We start from the raw sequence: 20,930 nt of genomic DNA, 5'->3' as shown, positions 1-20,930 counted from the left end.
TGCCCCCCCCCCAAATTTAGATTGTAGTTGGACAAACTGATTGGGTTCCTCTCTGTCACTGATTGTGAGTGTGGGTGTGAGTGTCTGTGGCCTTGGGTAAGTCATTTCACATCCCTAAACTTTGACATTTTCATATGTAAAAGAAGGCTATTTGTATTAGGCCAGAGTTTTCTAACAGAGGTATGTGGATAACTGGAGAATTACTTCATGGAGACTGGGGGCCCAGATGTCTATAACTATTCTGAATTGGATATAGCATATTCATACTGCAATTTTTCAAATGCAGGTAGAAATTAGTTGCTCTCATGATACTAATTAGCAAAATGTTTTAAATTAAGAGAGCTGTTTACCTCCATGGCTTTTCATGGTCTATTTTGTCAATTAATAGATATAAGTTTAACTGTTAACATGAAGGGAGCGACAACCTCATTTGTTGCTAAGGCTAGAAGGAAGTCTTCCTTGAGAAGCTCTGGAAACTATTTTACTAGCTGTGACATGAAATAATTGTCCTCTCTTATTCTGATTCTGTCACAAAATACTGTGGCAGGTTGCATTTTCCACTACAATGTCCACACGCTTTTTTATGCATTATGATTTTGCCACTCCCCTACCAAGACATGGAGTCATTTTCCTCCCCTCGACTCTGGGCAGCCTTATGACTCACTTGTAACCAAGAAGCAGCAGAAGGGATAATGCATGACTTTCAAGGCTAGGTCAGAAAAGGCCATACACATGACCGTGTTTTTATGTCAGTGCTACTTTTCAATTCGTCCTACCATCTCCTTCCCCTGCTGTGTACAGCAGAAACTAACAGAACATTGCAAAGCAATTATGCTCCAATTAAAAAATTTAAAAAAAGGAAAGACCACACAGCTTTCACTGGCTTCTCTTGGAATGATATCTCAAGCTAGCCACCATATAGAAAATGTGATAAACCTAAGACCACCATGAAGGCACTCTGACTGACCAACTTGGTGGAGCCCAGGCTTCCAGCAATCCTACGTGCCAAGCATGTGAGTAAAGCTCTTCCACCAGCTGAGTATAACTGAGTGAACTCTTGTTATTTGTTTTTGACTGTGCTAGGTCTTTGTTGCTAGGTACATGCTTTCTCTAGTTGCAGCAAGCAGGGGCTACTCTCTAGTCATGGTGGGCAGACTTCCCATGGCAGTAGCTTATCATGTTGTGGAGCATGGGCTCTAGGGTGCATGGGTTTCAGTAGTTATGGTTCACAGGCTCTAGATGTAGGCTCCTTAACTGTGGTGCATGGGCATAGTTGCCCCACAGAATGTAGAGTCTTCTTAGACCAGGGATTGAACCCACATCTTCTGCATTGGCGGGTGAATTCCTAACCACTGGACCACAGGGGACGTCCCTAACTGAGTGACTTCTATCAATGTCATAAGGAACAGAAGAATTGCCCAGTTGAATCCTGCCTGAATTTCTGACCCTCAAAATGATGACATAAAAAAAAAAAAAAGTAGCTGTTCATCTAAGTCACCAGGTTTTGAGGTAGTTTGTGATACAGCAATAAATAACCAGGCAGCAGTGTCTTGGTGAAAATCATCAGGCCTTGCTGAGCCTCTGTTTCCTGAAGAGGTTGTGTGAGCTGATCTTCATGGTATCATCTTGCTCCTCATCTCCACAATCTCTCTCCATCTCAGACCATTCACCTCCTAGTCCACACTGGAGCAATGACCTGCTTTGCTATGAACAGGGCCCACTCCTTTCTGGGTGACTGACTCTGGGAAAGACCCCACCTCATTATAGAAGATCTGCAGTCTGTGGCTCCAGGGCATTGGGCTCTCAGTAATGAGCAATCTACACAGTCCAGGGTGGGCACAGCCATCGAGAACCATGGTAGGTGTGGATAGGGGTCTTTCAGTTCTGTGAGCAAGTGCTCATTTGGATGAAGGGAAACTGCTTATACACCTTAGAGCTGATGGGCCCACTGACAAACCCCCACTTTCCTTTGCTCTGTAACAGAAATCATTTGGAGTGTGTGACTAAGTGGAAAGAAGTCATGAGAAGCCATTAAGTGAGTAGTTTAAAACTGCTACACACTGACCCGTTGGCTTATAATGTCCCCAGGTAAGATACTACAAAGGCGTCTGGTGAATTATTCTGAAACTTGAAGATGATAGAGAGAAAGAGCCTGATAATCAGAGGAAGTGAGTGGTAAGATCTTACACTCCATTGACACCATTGCACTCTATAGTTCCCAGTACCTTGTTCAGCTAATGTCAAAAGGTGACAGTCTGTGAAAGTGTTACACAATCCACTCAGGATAACAAAAAAATCCAACTATAATTTCTTCTTAAGAACAAAGTCTTTCCTATTATTTCAAGGCAGAATGGATTACTCTTTTCAGGACACTCTGATTATGTATCATCCTCCTATAGCTTTAGTATCATTATGTCATTTGTTGTTTAAATTGATGTGTTACTTGGATGGTGAATTACAGGTTTTGGATATAAGAATGGCTCCAAGGATGCCCATTTCCCACCAACAGATGCATGACAAGCCCATGACGAAGGTTTGGTAAATGAATGAAGGAGTGAATGAATGAACCGATAGGAGAGTGAATTAATGAACACATAATTAGGCTGAGTACTCTTTGTGTGTGAAAATGAACTATGCCAGGATATGAGCTGCTGCTTAATACTGTGGGGAGCTGTGAAAAAAGTTTTTCCTTTTTCTAATGCCTACAAGCAATTGTTTGAAAAAGTAGTGCCACATCCCCAAATCACCTGTTTGTTGTATGCTAGTAAAATGGAGTTCTCTGTAAATACATTGGTGGATATGATGTTATGGTTGGAGAGGAAACATTTTTGTAAAGGGGTGGAATCCCTAGGATTTTTTCTATGTATACAAGGCTAACATGGCCTGTGAGTGCATGGAAATTGCGAGATATAACCAAAAGAGTACAGATGGAAGTCAGGCTGACCTGGGACTGAGTCCTCAGAGTTACCACCAACTAGCAGGGTATCCTTTGGCACGTGTTTTGCAGACCTCCCACTTAGGGAATGTAACAGTGCTTTTGTACTCCGAAATCCAGTCCTGCCCTCATTCCAAGGCCAGGCTGCACATGGGCTGCTCCTAGCCATTGCTGCGTGTGTAGGGAGTATAAAGGCACTGATGGGAGACACACAGGACTCCTTTCTGCCTTCCTTAGACTTCCTTCCTTAGAATCTTCTTTAGAACCTTCCTTAGACTACGTGGTGTTGCAGAAACTGCCACCCTGTTTCCCTTTCTTCTTTACTTATATTCAGACTTGCATTGTGGCCTGTCTGCTCTCCTAGATTTCCTTCTTGTGTTCCCTACACAGGCATTTCTCCTGATAAAATCCTGCTGGCATCATTAACACTTTCTTGGTGTCTATTTCTTAGATTATTTGAACTAACACATGGAATGACTTTAGACAACTACTTCATCTTTGAATCTGTTACTTCATATGTAAAACAGAGTTAATAATACCTGTTACATGGATGCTATAAGAATGATTAACTGTGATCATGCTTGAAAAGCTCTTAACCCCATGCCTGCAAATATGCTTTAAAAATGCCACTTTTATTCCCTTTCCCATCTTTTTTCCTTTGAAAAGTTCCTAGCAATGGGTTTAAATCACATTCACCTATGCCCTGTGACTTGTAGCATTTGGGAACAAATGAAGTTTTAGTGTAATAACATTATCTTAATTATAAATTAAATTAATTATAGCAATTATTAATTATAAACTTAATTATAAAATTGTTTTAATTATATTCCTTCCTTCTTTTCATTAACTGCTTCTCAATTAGGGGGAAGTCTTACTTTCCATACTCTCTGAAATCATTGATCTGTTTAATAATATGAGTTGAAAGGGAAAAAATAGCTTTGAGGGGAAATCTTATTAAGCTTTGTGTGCTAGCTTTATTACTTTCTTCAGTAATGCTGATGCCAAACACTTTACCTTGTCATCCAGTTTCCGTGCATTGAAGGCAAGTTCAACATAGTCATCATTACCAGATAATTCCTCAGCAATCACCTAAAGGAAAAAAGCATTCATCAGGAGCAGTGGCAGTTGGATCACTCAACCCAGGGATTCATGAACAATTTAGCTCGTGTTTGATCCAAAAATCAACAAAGACTGACACCTGCCATGGAGTTTCCCACAATCCAGTGAATGTGGCACAGCATCTCAGGTGTACAAGGGAAGTCCCTAGAACAAACCACAGAAGATAAGGAGACCTCACTGGTGCTGAGCATGAGAACATGAAATATGCGGTGTAAGCTGGAGGAAGAAGTTTTAGAGGCGTAATTAGGGAGAGCTTCTCCTTCAAAGGCCACACAGCACTGAACAGCACGTCCATAAATAATTATATATATTTCTTCTTTGGGAAGTGACCAAAAAACAAGGAGCAGGCAGCAATATTTCTCCGCTGTTTTCTACCAGACCCACAAGGATTGTGAAATAAACTGGTCTGTATGGCCTTTCCAGACCAAAGGTTATAAGGTCATCAAAGAAAATTTTTGCATTAATTGCAAATGCTTCAGAAAAGACTGTCCCTGAGCTTTTTGAGATGGAGAGAGAAAGAGGAGGGGGGAGAGGGAAGAAAGAGAACAAGGATCTAAACCCTTAACTCGAAAGAACAGAGAATTCTTGACAACAACTTTGACCTAAGTGAAGAGATAATAGTATCTAAAAGCCTGTTTCATAAAAAGATCACTTCCTAATATTGAATAATGACTCTTAAACCCTTGAAGCAGAAATTGATGGGAAAAGAAGGAGAAAGACAATGACAACAACAAAATATAGGACCAATGTAGTTGCATACAGGTTAAACTACTTCTAAGTCGTTAAGACTTCACTATGCAGTCAGAGGCCATAATGCCTCTGACCTTGTGGACACCCTTATCAAAGTTATTATGAGTTTTTATTAAAAAAAGTTATTATTGAGTTTTAATTCAATTTTATCTCCATTCTATCTGAGCTAAACTTTTTCATTATGAGTTGCATTCATCTGTTTGAGTACACATTGGTAGCCTCTGGAAATTTTTATTTTATGTATAAAATTAAAGCTAAAAGAGCTATCTAAAAAGGGAAGGATCCCTCCAAAGGTATAAGCACCCGAGGAGTAGAGAACATGGGTCCAGACAAAACTCAAGTCATTCTTGAGCTTTACAGCAAAAACTCAAGAATGACTTGATAAACCAGGAATCATCATATTTAGGTTGCTCATTTGATTCTCTTTTGTCCCTTACTGCCTCTTACACTCCACTTGAGCTCTGGTCTTCAACTATCCTGTGTTACAGACACCTTTGTAAAGATGATGAAAGTTATGACTTTCATCTGCAAAGCCTAGAAAAATGTGCACATATTTTCAAGTGTTTTCCAGAAACTATGGAAGTTGTTCTGACCCAAGGATCCAAGATCAAGAGGAGTTTTTAAATATTTAAAATTAGGAAGGAGATTGAGTTTTTATGGGCTGTGTAGAGAAAGGAAATTCCCCAATACTTCTTAGAGAAAAGGTGGGAAGATGAGCTTTTGTTTTGCTGGGAAGGAACCGTGGCAGCTCTCATAACTGGGTTCACCATCCCAAGTCTTTTCTAGGACTGTGAGCATTGGGTGTGAGCTTTTTAGAGCACCAGTGGCATCGTCAAAGACCATTTGAACCATTTGTTCATGATTGAAAATGGTAGTCAAGAAACAGATCTGATACGACTGCATCATTTAAAATATCCAAACCAATAAACAGCTAAGTTCTTGTGGGAACCGTCCTAACTTTCACCAGTAGAAATGAAATATTTTTGAATTCTTCCTTAAAAAATGGATTAATTTTTGTTTTTAATGAATAGGTCACTTTTGAGTTAAAAAGGAGTGTTCAAAGAACTTAGGTTTTTCTCCTAAGGCAATTTGCCTTGCAAGCAACTCAAATTCTTCTGGCACTTTTTAAACCTATTATTATTTTTTGCCCACACAGCTAAACAGTTAGACTACATTATCTTTCTCAGGAACTTCAATACAAGATGCCAAAGTTTTAAATCCTGGAGTTCTTCTTGAACACTGCATGTTTTACTTAGAAATACTTCCAGTTTTGCCCAAGAGAACATTCTGTAATGACAGAAATGTTCTGTAATCTGCACTGTCCAGTATATGGATCTACTGAGCATATGTGGCTAGTGTAAGGAATGACTATTTGCTTTTATTTAATTTTAAATAATTTTAAGTTGAAAAATTACACGGCTACCAACTAGAACAGCGCAGCTCCAAACTATCATATTGAAAAGAAGAGTTAAATGCTGGGCTCTCGGATCATTAGGCAACAGACCAAACCTTGGACTAAATGCTATTAGATGTTTTTTCTCAAGAAACTGAGAAGCTGGGATAGGTAGCTTTGATAATTTGAAACTGCCAGACAATTTCATATTCATACTATGATCAATAACTTCTTTCTTTGTTCCCTGCTAAAACCTATATTTAATTACAGAAGTGCTTAGTTGAAGTGAATAGCCTCACTTTCAAATCTTTTTTCCTACAATGAAAAGGTCAAAATTGTATTATTAGGAAGGAGAAAGATTGAAAAAAAAAAAAAAAAAGAGGTGACTGGTATAGCTGAGCAGTTATGGGATCAACCCCTAACATCCAGAGGGTCAGCTTCCCATGAGGCTGGGTTGGACCAGCAGGCTCCATGTGGGCACCTGAGGGAGGGCTCACCGTGATGGAAGATTTCCCTGCTGTGTTCCCGTGCTTCAACAAGGATTTGGACAGCTTTCTCTGGGAAACAATCTGTATGAAGGAAAAACAAGGTGGAGATACTAGTCATATACTTGCAGGTATGCACTTCAGTATTTTTCTTACAGAATTCTACATTTGCAGTTCTCCTTTAAATTATGACATCAATGTCCACTTATTTTCCAAGTTTTTTCCACAAACCTCTGCTAAATACAGGTCATTCTCTCCTTTCCTCTTACAGCCTGAGCTGTGTGAGTGAAGGAATACAGATAATTTAGTCACTTAGGAGGTGGCTTAATCATTGCAGAGACATTTATATTAAAATTAGACAAAACATGTTGGATATGTAAATTAAGATAAAGGAGATGAAGTTTCAGAATGATCTCAAATTAGCACTAAAACCTCTGTGCAGAGTGGGGGATGGGGTGAAGGGAGGAAAGAAACTCAAGGTCTAAATATATACCTTCTGTATCTATAAGCTCTACAGTTCTATTTTTAATATATTCATTATGAAGCTATAAAGTAAGTCATCAGGAGACTGATGTTCAGACAAGCCAAAAGGAGTAATTGGGGTCTTCTCCACAGTTCAGTGTCAACTAAAATCATCAGTCCACTGGGAGTTATTCTCATTAGAACCCACCCCATCCCCCTCTTGTTTTCTTTTCTGGAAGGGAAAGATGGCAAGGCATTGAGGCACAGATGTACCCAATGATTCCTAAAGGAAACGAGGCTTAAAAGATTTGAGCGAAAGCCAAAAGAACTTTTGGAACAAAAAAGTTTCCAGTTGTTGGCGGCACTTTCTATCTGCAATGGCCCCAGTGATCCTTGCTTCCTGGTGTTCTTGCCTTTGTGTAATTCCCTCTCTTGAGTGTTGGGTGGATCCAGTGATTTGCTTCTAATGAACAGAATACCACAAAAGTGACTGGATATCACTTCGAAGCTTAGGTTCTGAAATCACCATGACTTCTTTCTTGCTCACCATCTCTCGTTCTCTGTCTTAGAGTCTTTGCTCTGGGGAATGCAGGCTGCTAGGTTGTGAATAGCCCTCTAAGAGCAGCCCACATGACCAGGAATTGATGTCCCCACTCAATAGTCGGTGAGAACCAGAAGCTGATCTGCAGCCACATAGGTAAGCATGGAATAGGAGATCCTTCCCACAGGTGAGCTTTGAGATAACTGTACCTTGACAATAGCCTGTGAGAGACACTGGTCCAGAGGACCATTGCTGCAACTCCTGACACACAAAAAACTGTGAGATAATAAATGTTTGTTTTAAAGCTTTCAAGTTTTGGGGAAATCTTTGATGCAGGAATCAGTAGTACACATAAGATAGGGAAGAAGATCACTGTGAAAAGTGGGGGCATAACCTTATTCTCTGAAATCCTTATTTTGTCTCTGTGTTAGAGCAATATCAGGAGTGCGCTAATATCCAATGCAACAAAGTTCAGAGAACTTCCCTAGGCCAAGCAGATTGAACTATCCTAATGTTCAGTTTGCTATCCTCTCAAGAGGAAGGCATGCTTCTGTAAAAATTCACCAGTGATGATGATGATGATGACATCAAAGAAACCAATGGGAGCTCCATGTAAGAACACAGATCATGGGTCAGATGCCTTATTCGCTCCAAAAATAATTATTTAGCCCCTACTGTATGACAAACTTGGTGCTATGCCTTAAGAATAGAGTGGTAAGCAAAGTCAGATATAATCTCTGACCTCATGGAGCTCAGAGAGCTCCTCGTGGAGCTATTTTTAATAGAGGAGATAGCAATAAACCAGGGCTTCCCACGTGGTGCTAGTGGTAAATAACCTGCCAATGCAGGAGGCGTAAGAGATGCGGGTTTGATCCCTGGTTCGGGAAGATCCCCTGGGAGAGGAAACAGCAACCCTCTCTAGTATTCTTGCCTAGAGAATCCCATAGACAGAGGAACCAGGCAGACTACTGTGCAAGAGGTTACAAACAGTCAGGCGTGACTGAAGCGACTTAGCACAAGCACAAGTAACAAACAAAATGGTCAAACAAATATAACTTGTCACAAAGGAGAGATGTGCTGGCCATGGTGGGGGTGATGAACGGGATAATTGAGGGGGAACCACTTATAAGTCCCTGGCAACAGGCCAGGGGAGAGGTAACAGTGACTGTGGCGATGGAGAGAAAAGACTGGGTTTATGAGATAAATGTAAAACAGTCAAAAATTGGAAATGGATTGAATATGGAGAGAGTGGGAGGCATCCTAAAGGCATCATTGAATCAGACAGAAATGCCCTTCATTGAGTTGAGTCAATGAAGAGGATATTAAATCAGAATGCAAAGAACAAAGTTTGAGGCAGAAAACACTGGAGTAGGTTGATGAAGAGAAAAAGAGGAAGGAAATGGATAAGAAGATAATTCTTTCAATAAGTTTTGCTATATAGTGGGGAAGAGAGAATAGACCCTGTGGGGAAGGAGAAATTCAGTAAGGTTTTTGTCTTAGTGGTCACTATGCTGCTAACTTTACAGCCCTACGAATTCGGTAGTATTAGTTTCTTTCGATAGAGGAGCAAAGTTGGATCCAGAGAGTTTAAGTAACTCTCCTATGGTTATGGAGATAAGAGGGGATGGATATAGCTGGGATTTGAACCTGGGTCTGACTCCAGAAATTGATCTCCAGTTACATTATGGCTTTATTGACTATGCCAAAGCCTTTGACTGTGTGGATCACAATCAACTGTGGAAAAATTCTGAGAGATGTGAATACCAGACCACCTGACCTGCCTCTTGAGAAACCTATATGCAGGTCAGGAAGCAACAGTTAGAACTGGACATGGAACAACAGACTGGTTCCAAATAGGAAAAGGAGTACGTCAAGGCTGTATAATGTCACCCTGCTTATTTAACTTATATGCAGAGTACATCATGAGAAACCCTGGGCTGGATGAAGCACAAGCTGGAATCAAGATTGCCAGGAGAAATATCAATCACCTCAGATATGCAGATGACACCACCCTTATGGCAGAAAGTGAAGAGGAACTAAGAAGCCTCTTGATGAAAGTGAAAGAGGAGAGTGAAAAAGTAGGCTTAAAGCTCAACATTCAGAAAACGAAGATCATGGCATCTGGTCCCATCACTTCATGGGAAATAGGTAGGGAAACAGTGGAAACAGTGTCAGACTTTATTTTTTTGGGCTCCAAAATCACTGCAGATGGTGACTGCAGCCATGAATTTAAAAGACGCTTACTCCTTGGAAGAAAAGTTATGACCAACCTAAATAGCATATTGAAAAGCAGAGATATTACTTTGCCAACAAAGGTCTGTCTAGTCAAGGCTATGGTTTCTCCAGTGGTCATGTATGGATGTGAGAGTTGGACTGTGAAGAAAGCTGAGCACCGATGAATTGGTGCTTTTGAACTGTGATGTTGGAGAAGACTCTTGAGAGTCCCTTGGACTGCAAGGAGATCCAACCAGTCCATTCTGAAGGAGATCAGCCCTGGGTGTTCTTTGGAAGGAATGATGCTAAAGCTGAAACTCCAGTACTTTGGCCCCCTCATGCAAAGAGTTAACTCAATGGAAAAGACTCTGATGCTGGGAGGGATTGGGGGCAGGAGGAGAAGGGGACGACAGAGGATGAGATGGCTGGATGGCATCACTGACTCGATGGACATGAGTTTGAGTGATCTCTGGGAGATGGTGATGGACAGGGAGGCCTGGCATGCTGCAATTCATGGGGTCACAGAGTTGGACACTACTGAGTGAACTGAACTGAACTGAACTGAAGGAAGCTCCCAAAAGAGATTCAGAAAATGTCCACAGCGGGGTTTGTACTACATGTGTTTGCTTTTAAGCCCTAGATCTCATGTTAGTGCTTAAGTCTCAATGTGTAAGCATGGAGAAGATGGTAAAGAAATAATTAAGTTAAACCTTAAGAATGAAGTAATCTAAAGACACTGGCTTTGGTTAAGCTCACTGTGGCATAATGACTAAGAACATAGGTCTTCCATTGTAAATATGTAAGATATTTTCTTTATCCACTCATCTGTTGGTGGATATATATGTGTGTGTATGTATATGTGTATATATATATATATATATATAATGAAATATTACTCAGCCATAAAAAGAAATGAAATTGGATCATTTGTAGTGATATAGATGGACCTAGAATCTGTCATATGGAGTGAAGTAAGTCAAAAAGAGTAAAAACAAATATTAACACGTATATACAGAACCTAGAATAATGATTCAGATGAAACTATTTGCAGCTTAGGAGTAGAGACACAGATGTAGAGACTGGACATGTGGACACAGGGTAGGAAGGAGAGAGTGGGATGAACTGAGAGAGTAGCACTGACATATATACACTATCGTGTGCAAAATAGATAGCTAGTGGGAAGCTGCTGTATAATACAGAGAGCTCAGCTCGGTGCTCTGTGATGACCTAGAGGGGTGGGATATGGGGATAGGGTGGGAGGGAGGCTCAAGAGGGAGGGAATATATGTGTACAGATAGCTGATCCACTTTGTTATACAGCACAAACTAATATAACACTGTAAAACAATTATATTCCAATAAAAGAACATAGGTTTTTTATGTATAGCTATCAATAAAAATAACATGAAAAATTCAGATGATAAAGGAATTGGCTTTCCTTCCCATAGTTGATTTTGAACCCAAGCTCCTCGCCTTTCCAACCCTATCATTAAGAATGTTTCAGTGTTTTTAGTCTTACTGGCAAAATCATTATCCCCCTTACCCCATTCCCAGATTATCACTCGTTGTAGAAAAGCTACCATTTCCTAGAATAATGTAGACATTATATTTTTTAACTTGAAATAAGCCAAAGCACAGAACACAACCAGTAAAACGATATTAGGAAGACTTTCTCTCCAGGGGTGTTTAAGTAGGGGGGTAGAGGGGAAGACACATGAATAGATGACAAAACAAGAGTTATTGATAAGAAGTAGTCAGGTCAATATCTTTCTAAAGAAAGGCAATTTTATGCCCTGTTCCCAAATAAATCTGGTCTCAGGAATACTTTGGTCAGGAATTCCCTGTAGTCCAGTGGTTACTAATCCACTTTGCAAAGCAGGGGATGCAGGTTCAATTCCTGGTTGGGGAACTAAGATCTCACATGTCACGGAGCAACTAAGTTCAGATGCTGCAACTACTAAGCCTGTGCACTCCAGAGTCCATGCACCACAACTAAAGAATCTGTGTGCCTCAGTGAAAGAACCCACATGAAGCAACAAAGAAGCCATGTGATGCAACTAAGATATGACATGATAAAATAAATTTCAAAAAATATTTTGGTTCAGTGTCATTGTGTTCCATCTGCATTTGTTACCCATTCCAATAGCTCCCAATGACCCCAACAATCCTCTCAGCACTGAGATGATCCACAAATTGCATTATCAGGCATTGGTAGATTGCCTTTTCAGATTGTGCCTTCTAAGATCCACAATCTCTTTCTTCAAGGAAGACCAATTATGATCTTGGGTCTCTCTTCTCACTCCTACTTAGCCAGTAAGTTAGTTCAGTCACTCAGTCGTGTCCGACTCTTTGCGACCCCATGGACTGCAGCACACCAGGCTTCCCTGTCCATTACCAACTCCCACAGTTTACTCACACTCATGTCCATCAATTCGATGATGCTATCCAACCATCTCATCCTCTGTCATCTTCTCCTTCTGCCTTCAGTCTTTCCCAGCATCAGGGTCAATTCCAATGAGTCACTTCTTCACATCAGGTGGACAAAGTATTGGAGTTTCAGCTTCAGCATCAGTCTTCCCAATGAATATTCAGGACTGATTTCCTTTAGGATGGACTGGTTGGATCTACTTGCAGAAGACTCTCAAGAGTCTTCTCCAAAACCAGAGTTCAAAAGCATCAATTCTTTGGCACTCAGCTTTCTTTATAGTCCAACTCTCACATCCATAAATGACTACTGGAAAAACCATAGCTTTGACTAGATGGACATTTGTTGGCAAAGTAATGTCTCTGCTTTTTAGCATGCTGTTTAGGTTGGTCATAGTTTGTCTTTGAAGGAGCAAGCATCTTTTAATTTCATGGCTGCAGTCACCATCTGCAGTGATTTTGGAGCCCAAGAAAATAAAGTCAGTCACCACTTCCATTGTTTCCCCATCTATTTGCCATGAAGTGATGGGGCCGGATGCCAATGATCTTAGCTTTCTGAATGTTGAGTTTTAAACCAACATTTTCATTCTCCTCTTTCACTTTCATCAAGAGGCTCTTTAGTTCTTCTTCGCTTTCTGCCATAAGGGTGGTGTCATCTGCATATCTGAGGTTATTGATATTTCTCCCAGCAATCTTGAATCCATCTTGTGCTTCATCCAGTCCAGCATTTCCCATGATGTACTCTATATATAGGTTAAATAAGCAGGGTGACATCCTACAGCCTTGATGTACTCATTTCCCAATTTGGAACCAGTCTGTTGTTCCATGTCCAGTTCTATCTGTTACTTCTTGACCTGCATACAGATTTCTCAGGAGGTAGGTCAGGTGGTCTGGTATTCACATCTCTTTCAGAATTTTCCACAGTTTGTTGTGATCCACACAGTCAAAGGCTTTGGTGTATTCAATAAAGCAAAAGTATACGTTTTTCTGGAACTCTCTTGCTTTTTCAATGATCCAACGGATGTTGGCAATTTGATCTCTGGTTCCTCAACCTTTTCTAAATCTAGCTTGAACATTTGGAAGCTCATATTTCATGTACTGTTGAAACTTGACTTGGAGAATTTTGAGCATTACTTTGCTAGCTTGTGAGATAAGTGCAATTGTGCGGTAGTTTGAGCATTCTTTGGCATTGCCTTTCTTTGGAATTGGAATGAAAACTGACCTTTTCCAGTCCTGTGGCCACTGCTGAGTTTTCCAAATTTGCTGGCATATTGAGTGCAGAACTTTTACAGCATCATCTTTTAGGATTTGAAAGAGCTCAACTTGAATTGCATCACCTCCACTAGCTTCATTTGTAGTGATGCTTCCTAAGGTCCACTAGACTTTGCATTCCAGGATGTCTGGCTCTAGGTAAGTGATCACACCATTGTGGTTATCTGGGTCATGAAGATCTTTTTTGGGTCTAGGTCAGAAGTTCTTCTGTGTATTCTTGCCACCTCTTCTTAATATCTTCTGCTTCTGTTAGGTCCATAGCGTTTCTGTCCTTCATTGTGTCCATCTTTGCATGAAATGTTCCCTTGGTGTCTCTAATTTTCTTGAAGAGATCTCTAGTCTTTCCCATTCTATTATTTTCCTCTATTTCTTTGCACTCATCACTCAGGAAGGGTTTCTTATCTCTCCTTGCTATTCTTTGGAATTCACCATTCAAATGGGTATATCTTTCCTTTCCTCCTTTGCCTTTAGCTTCTCTTCTTTTCTCATCTATTTGTAAGGCCTCCTCAGATAACCATTTTGCCTTTCTTTTTCTTAGAGATGGTCTTGATCACTGCCTCCCATACACTGCCATGACCCTCCATCCATAGTCCTTCAGGTATCTAATCCCTGTCTATCAGATCTAATCCCTTGAATCTATTTGTCCTTTCCACTGTATAGTCGTAAGGCATTTGATTTAGGTCATACCTCAATATGGTTTTCCCTACTTCCTTCAGTTTAAGTCTGAATTTGGCAATAAGGAGCTCATGATCTGAGTCACAGTCAGCTCCCATTCTTGTTTTTGCTGACTTTATAGAGCTTCTCCAAATTTGGCTGCAAAGAATATAATCAATCTGATTTCTGTGTTGACCATCTGGTGATGTCCATGTGTGGAGTCTTCTCTTGTGTTTTTGGAAGAGGGTGTTTGCTAGGACCAGTGTGTTCTCTTGGCAAAATGCTGTTAGCCATTCCCCTGCTTCATTTTGTACTCGAGGGCCAAATTTACCTTTTACTCCAGGCATCTCTTGACTTCCTACTTTTGCATTCCAGTTCGCTATAATGAAATGGATATCTTTTTTTTTTTTTTTTTGGTGTTAGTTCTAGAAGGTCTTGTAGGCCTTCACAGACTCATTCCACTTCGGTGTCTTCAGCATTACTGGTTGGAGAATAGACTTGGATTATTATGATATTGAATGATTTGCCTTGGAAATGAACAGAGATCATTCTGTCATTTTTGAGATTGCATCCAAGTACTGCATTTCGGACTCTTTTGTTGACTCTGACTATGAAGGCTACTCTATTTCTTTGAAAGGATTCTTGCCCTTAGTGCTAGATATAATGGTCATCTGAGTTAAATTCACCGATTCCAGTCCATTTTAGTTCACTGATTCCTACAATTCGATGTCCACTCTTGCCATGTCCTGTTTGACCACTTCCAATTTGCCTTGATTCATGGACCTAACATTCCAGATTCCTATGGATATTGCTCTTTACAGCATCGGATTTCACTTCCATCACCAGTCACATCCACAACTGGGTGTTGTTTTTGATTTGGCTGTGTCTCTTCATTCTTTCTGGAGTTATTTCTCTACTGATCTCCCATAGCATAGGGTAACTACTGACTTGGGGAGTTCATCTTTCAGTGCCCTAACTTTTTGCCTTTTCATGCTATTCATGGGGTTCTCAAGGCAAGAATATTGAAGTGGTTTGCCATTCCCTTCTCCATGTTTTGTCAAAACTGTCCACTATGACCCATCCATTTTGGATGGCCCTACACAGCATGGCTCATAGTTTCATTGAGTTAGACAAGGCTATGGCCCATGTGATCAGTTTGGTTAGTTTTCTGTGATTGTGGTTTTCGTTCTGTCTGCCCTCTGATGTATAAGGATACAAGGCCTATGGAAGCTTCCTGATGGGAGAGACTGACTGAGGGGAAAACTGGGTCTTGTTCTAATGGGCCAGGCTAGGGACTTCCCTGTAGCTCAAACGGGAAAGAATCTGCCTGCAATGCAGGAGACCAGGGTTCGATCCCTGGGTTGGGATGTTCCTCTGGAAAAGGGAAAGGCAACCCACCCCAGTATTCTTGCCTGGAGAATTCCATGGACAGAGAAGCCTGGCAGGCTACAATCTGTGGGATCGCAAAGAGTCGGACACGACTGAGCAACTAACACAACTAACACATGCTCAGTAAATCTTAAATCCAATTTTCTGTTGATGGGCTGGGCTGTGTTCCCTCCTTGTTGTTTGACCTGAGGCCAAATTGTGATGGAGGTACCTCCTTCAAAAGATCCCATGCATGCCCTCCCGAACTCAGTGCCCCGACCCTGCAGCAGGACACCATCGACCTATGCCGCTGCTGGAGACTCCTGGACACTCATGGGCAAGTCTGGGTCTGTCTCTTATGTGGTCACTGCTCCTTTCTCCTAGGTCCTGATGCACACAAAGTTCTGTTTGTGCCCTTTAAGAGTCTGTTTCCCCAGTCTTGTGTAAGTTCTGCGGCTCAATGGTAGGATTAATGGCTACGTCCTCCAAGAGCGCTTATGCCATATCTAGGTCTGCTGCACCTAGAACTCCTGCCCCTGCGGCAGGCCACTGCTGACCTGTACCTTTACAGGAGACACTCAAACACAGTTCTGGCTCAGTCTCTGTGGGGTCTCTGGTTCCTGGTGCACACAAGGTTGGTGCACACTAGAGCCCTCTGAGCGTCTCTGGTGGGTAAGGGGTTTGATACTAAATATGATTTTGCCCTTCCTACCTTCATGCTTGGGCTTCTCCTTTGCCCTTGGACATGGGGTATCTTTTTTTGGTGGAATCCAACATTCTCTAGTAGATGATTGTTCAGCGGCGAGTTGTTGTTTTGGAGTTCTCACAGGAGAAGAAGAAGAACTTATTTAGCTTTTATGCATTGGAGAAGGAAATGGCAACCCACTCCAGTGTTCTTGCCTGGAGAATCCCAGGGACGGGGGAGCCTGGTGGGCTGCCATCTATGGAGTCGCACAGAGTCGGACACGACTGAAGTGACTTAGGAGCAGCAGCAGCAACATTTCCATTGGTAGGGCCTGAAAAGAATGCTACCATGTACCACCTCCTGCCTTTTATGAATCCTATGAAGACAAGCAATATCCCAGAAAATATTCCTTCCTAAGAAATGGGCCTTTGAGTACATAAGTGGCTAATCAAGCAGGTATTCAAACAAACTTATTTTACAGTTCCAAGCCTCCATCTTAGCTCCAAAAAATGAGTAACAATTAAAGTCTCAAATCTCTTGTTGTAATAATGATTGACAATGAGTTGCTATTGGCATTGCCATTTTTAGGCATTTGGCCTAGAACAGTAGGATACCCAGCAGGAGCAATGATCTTTGAAGAAAAACCTATTCATGCCAATCCCCATCTCACGCAGGCTTTGTTGCAACTGAAGCAACTGCCTCAGACTCAAGAAAAACCTTTGGTCTTGTCAGAGGGTGAGGGTTTGAATGACAAGGACTCACCCTCATCCAAGCTGACACTGATGCCAATAAATAGGCAGTATTTAGCATTGGGCTTAAGGGGATGCACTTGTCAGAAGTCCTCTGATTTGATTCTTCTCATTCTAGAGTGGGGTCGCAGCTGCAATCCTGAGAAAGGTGAAATATAGGGGGAGCACAGACTCTTATTAGCAAAGTCAGATCAGAGGGACATTACGACCATTAAGTCTCTGATCTGCATTCACACGTGAATCTATGGAGGAAATGCTTCTCTCCTTCTGAAGTGAACAGTATTCTAACAGCAGGTATCCTCATTTTTTAGGCAAGTCCACTGTTTCACTTAGATAAATGGAAAAAAATCCAGGTGAATAAAAAATTTTTTGGTCAATATTTTAACATGTATATTCAGCTGGATTTGCATACAAAGGATTTCAAAGCAGTCATTTTAGCGACTAGACAGTTGTTTTTCATGAGCTCCTTTTACTGAAAATATCTCCAGATCATTTCTGGAAATTTCTTTAGGAATTTATTGCAAAACAAACATTTATCGAACATCTTTTCTGTGCTAGGTGCTGTTCTGAGACAACAGAGGTGGACAGATGAGAACATATTTACAATTCAGGACAATCACACCTCTGTTAGCCAGAACTGAGAATGCCCAAAGCATGTGTTGGCTTCCCCAGTGGCTTTAAAACTCCCAGGTAATAAAGAATCTTCCTGCCAATGCTAGATACATGGGTTCAATCCCTGGATCAGGAAGATCCCCTGGAGAAGGAAATGGCAACCGACTCCAGTATTCTTAACTGGAAAATCCCATGGACAGAGGAACCTGGCAGGCTACAGTTCATGGGGTTACAAAAGAATCAGACACAACTTAGTGTCTAAACAATAACAACAGCAAAGCATGTGTCAGAGAACATTCATCCCTTAAAAGATAAGTAAATATTATATGAGAAAGTCTTTCTGTAGATAAGTCTGGAAATCATAGGACTAGAAAAAAGCTTGACATCTTAACTGCAGGACATCAACAGAGCTTTAGTTTTGAATCACCCTGAGTACAACCATGGTAGGAATATTCTTTATACTTTTTTGGCCCCAGAACCTTTTGTCAAGGGGCATCCCTAGTGCTCTGTAAAGTAGTAGTTATTACTCCCATCATTACAGTATATAACCAAGCATTCATGATGGCTCCTATAGCAACAGAAGGGGACAGGTCTAGGTCCCCTTAGGCTGGACTCTTGCAGGGCTGGCTGGGCTCCCAACAGCTGACATTGGCATCTCTTTGCCTGCAGGTTCCCCTGGAGTCTGTGTCCACTCTCCACCGGCTCAGAAAGCTGCAAGTGGAGAGGATTAACACCTGTGGGGGCAGACAGAAATGCCCCAGCTCCTTTCACCCAGGTATGGGGGTAACTCTTTGGTGTTTGCTCTGCACAGAAGCTGAGCTTCCCCAGTGGATGGAGCTCCAGTTACTCCCAGTGGTGATTCCTTAGACATCATAGCCTTTGCTTTATTGACTCCTCCTTTCCTGCCACTTCTCCACTCCCTTTCTAGTGTTTCTTTTACTTTCCAAATAATCTTTTTTCAATGAGTGTCTGCTTCTGGGAGACACTACTGACATTCTACTCTGTGTCAGATAATGTGTTGAGTGTTTCATGTACATAATCTCATTTACTGTCATTTAAGGAACAAAATATCAAATCCACCTGCAGGATTTAATGCAGGAAACCCCAGTTCAATTGCTGGGTTGGGAAGATCCCCTGGAGGAGGACATGCCAACCCACTCCAGTCTTCTTGCCTGGAGAATCCCCATTGACAAAGGAGCCTGGCAGGTTACAGTCTATGGGGTCACAAAGAGTTGGACACAACTGAGCAACTCAGCACAATGAGCAAAACTCTCTCTTGCCCAGAGAAACAGGGATGAGAGAAGAAAGGCTTTGAGAAATTAGGGCATTTATCTAAGTTCTCAGAGCATTATGCACTGAATTGGGTCCCTTTCCCCTGCTTCAAATCTTAAAGCCTTGACCCACCATATATTTGGAGACAGGGCCTATAATGGAGATAACTGAGGTTAAATGAGGTCATAAGTGTGGGGCCCTAATCCAATAGGGCTAGTGTCCTTATAAAAGAGGATGATACATTAGAAGTCTCTCTTTCTCTGTCTCTCTCTATGTATATGCACAGAAGTGAAGTGAAGTGAAATGAAGTGGCTCAATCGTGTCCGACTCTTTGCAACCCCATGGACTATAGCCTACCAGGCTTCTCCATCCATGGGATTTTCCAGGCAAGAATACTGGAGTGGGTTGCCATTTCCTTCTCCAGAGGAAAAGGTTTATGAGAAGACCATGAGAAGGCAGGAGAGGCCTCACCACAAATTAACCCTGCTAGAATGTGGTCCACTGGAGAAGGGAATGGCAAACCACTTCAGTATTCTTGCCTTGAGAACCCCATAAACAGTATGAACAGAGAAAATGATAGGATACTGAAAGAGGAACTCCCCAGGTCAGTAGGTGCCCAATATGCTACTGGAGATCTGTGGAGAAATAACTCCAGAAAGAATGAAGGGAAGAAGCCAAAGCAAAAACAATACCCAGCTGTGGATGTGACTGGTGATAGAAGCAAGATCTGATGCTGTAGAGAACATTATTGCATAGGAACCTGGAATGTCAGGTCCATGAATCAAGGCAAATTGGAAGTGTCAAACAGGAGATGGCAAGGGTGAACGTCGACATTCTAGGAATCAGCGAACTAAAATGGACTGGAATGGGTGAATTTAACTCAGATGACCATTATATCTCCTACTGCAGGCAGGAATCCCTCAGAAGAAATGGAATAGCCATCATGGTCAACAAAAGAGTCTGAAATGCAATACTTGGATGCAATCTCAAAAACGACAGAAAAATCTCTGTTCATCTCCAAGGCAAACCATTCAATACCACAGTTATCCAAGCCTATGCCCCAATCAGTAACACTGAAGAACCTGAAGTTGAATGGTTTTCTGAAGACCTACAAGACCTTTTAGAACTAATACCCAAAAAAGATGTCCTTTTCATTATAGGGGACTGGAATGCGGAAGTAGGAAGTCAAGAAACACCTGGAGTAACAGGCAAATTTGGCCTTTGCCAAGAAAATGCACTGGTCATAGCAAACACCCTCTTTCAACAACACAAGAGAAAACTCTACACATGGACATCACAGATGGTCAACACCGAAATCAGATTGATTATATTCTTTGCAGCCAAAGATGGAGAAGCTCTATACAGTCAACAAAAACAAGACCAGGAGCTGACTGTGGCTCAGATCATGAACTCCTTATTATCAAATTCAGACTCCAATTGAAGAAAGTAGGGAAAACTGCTAGACCATTCAGGCATGACCTAAATCAAATCCCTATGATTATACAATGAAAGTGAGAAATAGATTTAAGGGCCTAGATTTGACAGATAGAGTGCCTGATGAACTATGGAATGAGGTTCGTGACATTGTACAGGAGACAGGGATCAAGACCATCCCCATGGAAAAGAAATGCAAAAAAGCAAAATGGCTGTCTGGGGAGGCCTTACAAATAGCTGTGAAAAGAAGAGAGGCAAAAAGCAAAGGAGAAAAGGAAAGATATAAGCATCTGAATGCAGAGTTCCAGAGAATAGCAAGAAGAGATAAGAAAGGCTTCTTTAGCGATCAATGCAAAGAAATAGAGGAAAACAACAGAATGGGAAAGACTAGAGATCTCTTCAAGAAAATTAGAGATACCAAGGGAACATTTCATGCAAAGATGGGCTTGATAAAGGACAGAAATGGTCTGGACCTAACAAAAGCAGAAGATATTAAGAGGTGGCAAGACTACACAGAAGAACAGTACAAAAAAGATCTTCACGACCCAGATAATCATGACGG

At 41.4% G+C, this 20,930-nt stretch overlaps 1 protein-coding gene across 1 annotated transcript in view; it reads right to left on the bottom strand.

Moving 5' to 3' along the window:
• Positions 1-20,930, bottom strand: part of LOC120860381 (copine-4) — a 491,427-nt gene that overhangs the window by 189,062 nt on the left and 281,435 nt on the right. The window contains exons 3-4 of the mRNA XM_040236182.1: positions 6,695-6,766; positions 3,950-4,024 (exon numbers count right to left, since the gene is read on the bottom strand). Of these exons, the coding sequence (XP_040092116.1) occupies positions 3,950-4,024; positions 6,695-6,766 (147 nt within the window). The remainder of the gene's footprint in view (positions 1-3,949; positions 4,025-6,694; positions 6,767-20,930) is intronic.

Source organism: Oryx dammah, unplaced genomic scaffold (assembly GCF_014754425.2).
Source record: "Oryx dammah isolate SB20612 unplaced genomic scaffold, SCBI_Odam_1.1 HiC_scaffold_11058, whole genome shotgun sequence".
NCBI lineage: Eukaryota > Metazoa > Chordata > Mammalia > Artiodactyla > Bovidae > Oryx > Oryx dammah.
This window is presented reverse-complemented; position numbering and strand designations above follow the sequence as displayed.